The following is a 9,946-nucleotide window of genomic DNA, read 5'->3' on the forward strand; positions in this document are numbered from 1 at the left end:
TCTGTGAACTCTCTGCCTATCCTGTCACGGCTATGGAGGCCGTCTTTGAACTCTCTGCCTGTCTTGTCACAGCTATGGAGGCCGTCTGTGAATCCTTGTCCTGTCCTGTCACAGCTATGGAGGCCGTCTGTGAATCCCTGTCCTGTCCTGTCACGGCTATGAAGGCCACCTGTGAACTCTCTGCCTGTCCTGTCACAGCTATGGAGGCCTTCAGTGAACTCTTGCTTTGCTCTGAACCGGCCGATGAGGCCATCTTCAAACTCTCGTCCTGTTCTGAATCAGCCTTGGAGGCTTATTGTGATCTGTCTGTCTGTCTAGATGCTGATTTTGAACTCTCTGTTTTGCCCGTTTCTGTCAATCTGTCTGATCATGAACTGTCAGTCTGTCCAGGATCAACCAATGAGTCAGATTTTGAACTGTCTTCCTGTCCAGTTCCAATCAATGAGTTAAATTTTGAACTGTCTGCCCGCTCAGTTGTCAACGGGGAAATTATTGATGGACTTCTTGTGTTCCCTGCCTCGGTCCTTGAGACCGTATATGTTCTTTCTGTTTCTAGTGTCTCAGTTTTCCCTAGGTCCCAGTCTCTACCAGGGGTTCCTGCTCCGTCTTCTGTTCAGTCTGCTCCGCTGTGGTGGTCTTCTGCTCCGCCTGTTCCGTCTGCTCCGCCGTGGTGGTCTGCTGTCTGGCTTTGGTGGTCTTCTGCTCCGCCGTGGTGGCCTTCTGTTTCGTCTGCTCTGCTGTGGTGGTCTTCTGCTCCGCCTGTTCCGTCTGCTCCGCCGTGGTGGTCTGCTGTCTGGCTTTGGTGGTCTTCTGCTCCGCCGTGGTGGCCTTCTGTTTCGTCTGCTCTGCTGTGGTGGTCTTCTGCTCCGCCTGTTCCGTCTGCTCCGCCGTGGTGGTCTGCTGTCTGGCTTTGGTGGTCTTCTGCTCCGACGTGGTGGCCTTCTGTTTCGTCTGCTCTGCTGTGGTGGTCTTCTGCTCTACCTGTTCCGTCTGCTCCGCCGTGGTGTTCTCCTGTCTGGTTCTGGTGGTCTTCTGCTCCGCCGTGGTGGTCTGCTGCTCCGTCTGCTCTGTCGTGGTGGTCCTCAGTTCCACCCATACTGCCGGATCTGTCCTGGCTTCCTGCTTCGCCGGTTCAGCCTGGGTACCCTGCTCTGCCCCAGTCTCCGGTCCCTCCACTTCCACGTGGACCTGGCCCTCCGTCCCTCCCCCTGTTCCGCCTACATGTATTAAAGTCCCACTTAAGTGGTTTAAAAAAATAACTCAAAAGTTCAACTAATTGCATTTAATATAACTTATTAACACATTATTAAAATGTGATATATTTGAAATTAATTACAAATAAAATGCACTTAAGCGCCGAAAACATTACATTTAATTCACACTTATGTGTGTCCTTTTAAAGTACATTATTTGTGCAATAAGTACACTTTAAAAAGGTATACTTAAGTGCACTTCTTTTTCACAAGGGTCTGGACCGTCTTCTTCATGTTAGCAAGCCCTCTGATAACATAAGAGTTCGCTAAAATTACAATCCAACACCGACCTAAGGAGCAATATACTAACTATATAACTCCAAACCTTTAAGTTAACGAGTACGTAAACAGCATAATAAGGAATTAATTTATCAATAGAACAGTTTGATCACACCGTGTGACTTACCTTGGTGAAGTTTTTGAGGTAAGAGCGTACAGACGATGGCCGCCTCGGCGTCTTCTGAACTTGAGAAAAAAAATCAGTGTGCTCGTTTCCATAGACACGGCCCGGATCCGCTTTGCGACTGTTGTTCCCGCCCACTGAAACCGGAACCTTAATTTCTTTGCGACTGAAGACAGAAAGACATGAACAACTTGGATGGCATGGGGGTGAGTAAATTATCTGAATTTTTATTCCGGAAGTGAACTAATCCTTTGTAGTATAGCATATGCTTAATCACTGTTATAATTATGAGGCGGTCCTTGGAAAATGTTCTCCAGTGTAAAAGTTTGAGAACCCCTGTTCTATGCTGTATCTCTTCCTCCATCTTTGTTTTTGGCAATGATTCTGCCATTTATTTTCGTCTCTTTAAGCCTTGTCAGGAAAACGTCACAGCACAAATCTCATTTAACAGCATGAAATCTGTCCCCCAAGTAGCTACTCAGTAGAAATGCCTGGACATGATGGCTAGAGATGACTGAGATATTTAAGTTGTTGCTTTATGCAAGAACTTTTAGTTCACTGCCATTTTGATGAACTGTTTTAGTGGAAGCCAGTATCTCTATAACATAACAACCACACTTCATTGTTACTATTTATTATGAATTTACATTCTTTAAATTCGTGGTTCTCATGTATTCATCAATAGATCATATTCAATCTTGAATACAGCTCTTAACTGTTATAAACAGACAGTGTAGGTAAATTAAATTCTTTTAAAAGTTTCTCCATATTATCAGGACGTAGGCGTAGCGTAAGCTCTGGTGAGAAGTGACGAACGCAGAAGCGCAGAGGAGAGAGCAAAACAAAACTCCAGTCATGAAGTACAAAATGAGGGTTTGTAAAGAAATATGTCAGAGGATTTCAATATAAGCCAAGAGGAGACTGGTTTTCCTTTGCTGTAAAGAAAACTTGGTTCTCGCGAGACTATAAAAGATATCCCGATGCAACTAAGGATGAATTTGTGAAGGTTTAATGCCAGTGTGCAAAGAGCATACTTAAGACGTGCATTAAATAACATTTTTAAGTCTCTATGTTTCGTCCTGTCATTCATATTTTTTCTCATGATCAGCAGAATCATAATTTGTGATCAAGTCAAGTCACCTTTATCTGTATAGCGCTTCATACAATACTGATTGTGTCAAAGCAGCTATACAGTGTCAAACAGGAAAATAGTTTGTCAATAATGCAAGAAGATAATAACAGAGTAATTTTTTCCAGCTAAAGTCAGTTCGTTGATGATTCAGTGATGTCATCATCCAGTTCAGCTCTCTTCCAATAGTGTCTGTGCAATCAGTCAAGTCAATCACAACATAATAACGTGCAAATGTATTTTGTAACAGGAATACCATAGAGGTCATATAGGTTATTGCATCTGACACTATTCCACTATTCAGTTTTTAGCACTAGATAGTTTAGGAAAATGTAGATCAGATATTAAACTTGTTTCCTTGAATGCAAAGGTGACTGAAATTGAGTGTCTATGCAAATGTCAAAGAGTTTGCTGAAGGTCTTTTTAAAGCTACACAAAGTTACACTAAGAAAAATGTAAAGTTCTTTTAATGTTTCTCTGATCTAATCTAAACACAGAAGGCAGATATTATTAGCTTCATTTGTTGTTATAATGTAAAATTTTAATCTATAATAGTTAATTTATAACTATTAGCCAATATAGCAGCACCGTTTCTGTTTGACTCCAGAAAAGAAAAAAATAAATACATTGTAGAGAAATACCCCATATGTCTGGGATTGAACCATAGGGCCTTAAAAATGAAGACACCAAAAATGGATGGATGAACAAACCACTGTTATGGGTTATTTTCCCACAAAATGTGTCACTCCATTAATGTTCAATGAAAACAAGTAGTCAAGTCAAGTCAAGTCACCTTTATTTATATAGCGCTTTTAACAATACAGATTGTAGTGAGAAGCACATTTTCCTTAAGGTTCCCCTTTAACCCCATTGTACCCATCTGTAGTGTTAGCAATAAAACAAAATAATATTGTCATATACAATTATTAATCAAATGTAATTGCATGACATGTTAATATGTAAAAAAAGGAAGGCTGGCCGGAGCACTGAGCACCAAAACAGCCAGACACAAGGGACAGTCCCTCTTTTTCCGCTCAGGCCATATCCCACCTGAACAACACATAACACACCTCAGGACTGCACATCTGTATCAGCTCTTTCTGATTTCTGACTCTGATTTAAAAGGCTTCAACATATATTGACATGAAACTTTAAAGCAGGGGTGCCTAATCCTGCTCCTGGAGATCTACCCACCCGCAGACTTCAGTCCCAGCCCTGATCACACACACCTGTCTGTAATCATCACGCGCTCCTGAAGATCTTAATTAATTACTTCAGGAGCGTTTGGAGTTGAACTTTGCAGGAAGGTGGATCTGCAGGAACAGGATTAGAACCCCTGCTTTGATGATGTCATAAATGGTTATTATTATAATGGTATATTGCTTTTAAACCACTTTGAAATCATTGCCAGAGTTCTAAGAATGCAATGAAGGTTTTTTTTATTTTTTATTTGGTCGCTATTTGCAGAATTTACAGTATTGCAAACATATAAAACAAAAAGGAAACGTTAAGAGCCATACATAGACATATAGAGAAACATAAACATAACAGAACATTAAACAATAACAGATCTCCCTTTATATTCATCTTGTGCAAAAAAAAAAAAAAAAAAAAAAAAAAAATTTCAGCATTATACTCTCCTTACAGTCGGTATAGCAAAGCAAAAACCTGAAATCTGCAGCAAAAATTAAGTTCAAGCAAAATCCATTAAGTCCACAAAATTAAATTTAATAGTGAGAAAATGTTCTGGAATTGTAATGAATTAGATTTATTAGGGGTTGTATTTTTTTTAATGTACACACATACTTTAGGTAAGTCTTAAAAAGTGTTAAATAGATTAATATTTTTCTGTGTCTGTGTAACCGGTGTAATCTGCGTTGTGTTTTTTTCCAATGAGTAGTAACCAGACGGACATCAGCTGACGGTTCGACTCTTCTTTTACTGATAAAACATAAAACAGTCTTTACAGTGTGTTTTCGCCCTTCTTGTCTTTTCTCTCCCATGCAGAGACAGTGCAGAAAGGGCAGAGAAAATGGTATAAAACTGGCATACAAAATTAATTTAAGGAGTGACAAAACAGCATACCTGATAAAACATAAAACAGTCTTTACAGTGTGTTTTCGCCCTTCTTGTCTTTTCTGTTAAATGAATGTAAAGTGCAATGCAATTAGCATGTGCTTCAAGTGCATTGATTGACAGAAAACTGATCAAACTTAGTGAAAATACAGAAATAATCAAATATACATATAAAATAATGTCACAAATATGATTTAAACAGAGTATAAAAGTGCTTCTTAAAGCAAAGATGAAATTAGATTAATCAGAGCTCATTAGAAACCCACCTCTCCCATGCAGAGACAGTGCAGAAAGGGAAGAGGAGGTGCAAAGACAGGAAATTAAGACTAACGCTGCTGTCAGAAATGTAAAGGGGAAGTTGCACACACAGACAGGCATATCAGGTATACATCGTGAACATTTGTGTAATTCTACATATGAAATTAACATTACTTTCCATACCTGTTACATCTGCTGTTTTTGACATCACGGCTCATGCAGCCATTTGAACAAGAGTAATACAAGCCACATAATCTGTTTTATAGTCTGTACTTATTTTGATAAGAATACAAATTTATACGATAACTGTAAAACCATAATGCCTGTTAATGTTTTAGGGTTCAACTTTACATCTAGTTCGGCATCAGAATATGTTGATAATAATTCGCACCAAAACGATCCGCTCCGTGTCAGAGAGCCGCTAAACCCGATAGCACTCGTACATCACAGAGACTTTAACGTCTGCATTTACATCTGCAAGACGTATTTTTTAGAGTGTTTGCTCATCTGTAATACGTCTAGAGGACGTTTCCTATCAGATGTCAAATAGACGTTTAGAAGATGTCTTTAAGATGTTTATGATTTAGAATGTTTGTAAAACTGACATCTTAGAGACGTCTGTCAGATGTTTGTACACAGCAGATGCTTTCCAGATGAAGCGATCTTTAACAGACATCTTGCAGACGTACCTGTGCTATCTGGGAAGCTATTTCTATAAACTCGAACCGCATCGAACCGTCGCAGATACCTCCTTCATGCTGTGTCGCTTTGCCTCATTCCCAGAGTAATTACCTCTGCCACAGTAAAAACAACATTGTCTTGTGGTCTGTGGGTAAACGGTTACAGAATTAATGGTAACAATGGAAATTAAATATTCTGTGAGTCCTTATCCAAACACACAAGTAGGCCTAGTTTTCAGATTAGCTCAGCTACTTTCAATGTAGCTTATATGATATATGAGAGACCTGTTTAGGACGAACCGGTTCACTAATGAATCGTTTCGTCCTAAACGGGTCTATCTCGTATATATGGAAAGCTTCGATCTAGTGAATCGGTTCATCATCGGCCCTCTCTGTCATATGTAGTTTTGGAAAATCCGATTCATTCTAGTGAATCACTTCATTTGGACGGTTTTAAATAAACAGATTACGAAAAGATACAGCGGGCTGTTTAGTTCATCACTTATAAAATTTTAGAAATGTAGACAATATTCTAGTTTTATTGTTGTTGTTGTTTTGTTTAATTCGTATGTTGTCATCCTAAATGTGATGTTCATTCATCCCAATGCTGTCAAACATTGATTTTGTCCCATAAAACTGTTCTTCGGTTCTGATTAAATTATTAATTACATAAATGTATAATTATATATATATATATATATATATATGAGACATTGCCCTGAAGTAGCTTCATTGTTATATGCTGTACCTGAGTAAACCTTGTAGTGTATAATTAGACTTTTTCAAAGGATAGTTTATATAAATTATGAGTTGCTGGGAGATTTCTGGCCTCGCCACAGCTGGTCTTGACACAGAAAACGGTCACATTCTTTAAAGTCAGCATACACAGGCCAAGTCTTCTGAAGTCATATCTATGCAAAAGCATATAACTTTAAACAAATTTTCCAGATGAATTCAAATGACAGTGTATTCTGTATATAAATTTCTGCTCACTAGTTCAAGATTAGCTTCAGGGAAGCTGAGGAAACGTTGAGGACGTTGGGGGTAAGTATCCACATGCATGCTCACTGCAATCCTGTAAGGAACACCAAACAACCTAAAATATAACAGAGTTTTTTAGAGTATTCTACTGATATTTATTTTCATCGCTTTAGAACGTTTGACTAAAACCTGCACAGCATCTATTCTGTGTTTTCCAAAAGAGCAGTGATATTGTGAGTCTTCATATTCCTAATCATCTGAAAATGAGACGAATATTGCTTCTTTGGAGTCTTCTGATTGTTGCTCAGGCCTTTCTCATTTTGAGGAAAGGCAATTCAAAAACTCATCAAGACATCACAAGAATTGCCATTCTGCGTGCTACCGCAAAGGTCTGCGAGTGTGTTGAAGGCTTCACAAAGGTATGGATACATATGTGATCTGTTTGAGAGAATCCATCAGACATTCATCAGACAATGTGTTCAGTGGCAATTCTTAAAAATGATTAGTTACACTCTGAATATCTATTTATATGCAGAGAGTTATTTTTATTAGAATTCATGTATCCCAAGACAAAATTAATAATAAATAAATAAATCAGCCAAATGTTGAGTATGAAGCGCACAGACATGGTTTGGGTATTGATGGATATGGCAGCAAATTTCTGCAAAAAAAACAACAAAAAAAACATGACATTTCTAAATGATTTATCCCATAAAAATAACTCATTGCTGCAAATCAAATTTGTTAAGTTGATTTAGTCAGAGAAAATCCTTTTGACATTTAAGAATTTGATTTAGATAAAGCACATTTTTAGGTTACCTGAAAAACTTGGTGTTGGTCACGGCTTTCTTTCACAGAACTGAATGTTTATAATTAATAATAATAACTTTGTTTTTTTATTTCTTTGGTTGAACAGCCAAAACCACTCGACACCGAGACACTGGCGAGGTCCTGCAAAAAGGATGCATTTACAAAGAACTTTGAAACAGGCATAAAAATGATCTCCTATTACAATGTGAAGACCGACGTTGACCATCTCCTCGAAGCAAAATACCATTTTCACGCCGAGAAGTTTGTGGACGGGAAAATGCTCATAATCAAGGGAGTGGAGGACATCACGAAAGACATCAGAAAAAATAAATTTGCAGATGCGCGAAAGAAGCTTGGAAAGATTCTGCATACTTTACAAGTGAGTCCGATCGTGTAGATCTGTGTAGCTGGTATGTGACTAAAATGCGAACGAATAAATGCACTAACTCGTATGCGTGTCGTTTGGTAAATGAAAGGATTTCTACAGCCACAGTAACTGGATAGAGCTGGGAAACACCAAACCCTGTACTGCCCTGATCAATTCAGAAGAGAACATACCTAACCCTGCAAGTAAGTGTTTGTGCGTGTGTGTGTGTGTGTACGGAGCCCTGAAAGTTACTAGTGGTTGTAAAACAGAAGATGGGAGGAAAATACTTTTGCATTCTCTCGAGAAACTTTACGTTCTCCTCCATTTCATTTGCATATTCTCCCTCCAGAGCCAAACCAAGAAACCTGTGAGTGTCCAACTAAGAACTGTGAGGGAAACATTCTGAAGAACATTATTGACGAAAACATTCTGACTTCAGGATACTTCGGAATAAAAAAGAAACCAAAAGGTAACTTTCAAATTTGATGGAGCATCAGGAAATATGAAAGTGAAAGTGAAAGTGACATGTGGCCAAGTATGGTGACCCATACTTGGAATTAGTGCTCTGCATTTTAACCCATCCAAAGTGCACACACACAGCAGTGAACACACACACACCGTGAACACACACCCGGAGCAGTGGGCAGCCATTTATGCTGCGGCACCCAGGGAGCAGTTGGGGGTTCGGTGCCTTGCTCAAGGGCACCTCAGTCGTGGTATTGAAGGTGGGAGAGAGCGCTGTACATTCACTCCCCCCACCTACAATCCCTGCCGGTACGAGACTCGAGCCCGCAACCTTTGGGTTACGAGTCCAACTCTCTAACCATTAGGCCACGACTTCCCCCTTATATACAGATATAAGCTACATTTAGTACAGTACAAGTCGTCATGATGCTTATTTTTTTAATTTCTTGACAGGGAAATGTAGCCACGGAGGTCCTGGAGACATCACAGCTGGCCTAACGAAAAGCCTGGATGGAATCAATAAGGATGCCAGTGATTCCAGCCATGGTTCACTGCATAATAAAGCTGCAGATGTTGCCATTGATGCCAGTGTGCAGCTGCTGGAGAAGATCTGGAAGAATAATAATGAAGCCAACTTCTTTAGGTACATATGGGGGATTAACTCACACTAAAATGTCAAAAGTACATGTATATTATCACTTTTTATGAGCCAAGAAAAGAAATCAGCTAAAATCCAATGCATTAGCATCACATGAACTGTCCAACAAAATACAAAAGAATTAACATGATAGTTTGAATGTGAACATTTAAAGGGGTCATGTGATGCTGCTAAAAAGAACATTATTTTGTGTATTTGGTGTAATGAAAAGTGTTTATGCGGTTTAAGGTTCAAAAAACACATTATTTTCCACATACTGTACATTATTGTTTCTCCTCTATGCCCCGCCTTTCTGAAACGCGTCGATTTTTACAAAGCTCATCGTTTGGATTTGAGACTTTAGTCTTTACAACTTTACAGATCTTCTTTATGCACCAAGAGCTTGTAACACTCCAAAGAGAAAGGAACAATTGAAATCGCATCATATGACCCCTTTAAGTGGTTTCAATGTCTCTGCAGCCAATAATTAACCATTAACTATTTTTTTCTCTCTTTCTCTCAGATTGATGGGGCTTCATATGGAAAAGCCAACGGGCGAATGGAAAACTCGTTTTTCTTTGTTTAAACTCAAATCAAGATATCCAGATGCAACTAAGGATTCAGATGTGGAAGTTTAAAATTAAAACGTGCATTAAATTATGCATTCAGATCACTATATGCATCTATATACAGTATATATATATATAAACTCAGTTTATTGACAAAATAAATAACTGACAATAAACTGCAGTTAATTTGGTACACATACATTTATGAAATAGCCATAACAAATTACAGTATAGTAAGGCAAATAGACAGTAAACAGTATCAACATCTAATTTAGGTGAATCATCACAATTTCACATATTCACATATTTCTTAAGATA

General features: G+C 38.7%; 1 protein-coding gene across 1 annotated transcript; it reads left to right on the plus strand.

Annotated features, from left to right (window-relative positions):
• Positions 1-6,823: 6,823 nt before the first annotated feature.
• On the plus strand, positions 6,824-9,728 carry LOC107691100 (von Willebrand factor A domain-containing protein 7-like). The gene is made up of 7 exons (XM_016489577.1): positions 6,824-6,843; positions 7,002-7,199; positions 7,697-7,969; positions 8,067-8,160; positions 8,307-8,426; positions 8,876-9,065; positions 9,583-9,728. The coding sequence occupies exons 2-7, from the start codon at positions 7,044-7,046 to the stop codon at positions 9,695-9,697; spliced, it is 948 nt and encodes a 315-aa protein (XP_016345063.1). The 5' UTR covers positions 6,824-6,843; positions 7,002-7,043; the 3' UTR covers positions 9,698-9,728.
• The last annotated feature ends 218 nt before the right edge of the window (positions 9,729-9,946 follow it).

The sequence above is a fragment of the Sinocyclocheilus anshuiensis genome, unplaced genomic scaffold (genome assembly GCF_001515605.1).
Source record: "Sinocyclocheilus anshuiensis isolate Anshui unplaced genomic scaffold, SAMN03320099.WGS_v1.1 scaffold30, whole genome shotgun sequence".
In the NCBI taxonomy this organism is placed as follows: Eukaryota; Metazoa; Chordata; class Actinopteri; order Cypriniformes; family Cyprinidae; genus Sinocyclocheilus; species Sinocyclocheilus anshuiensis.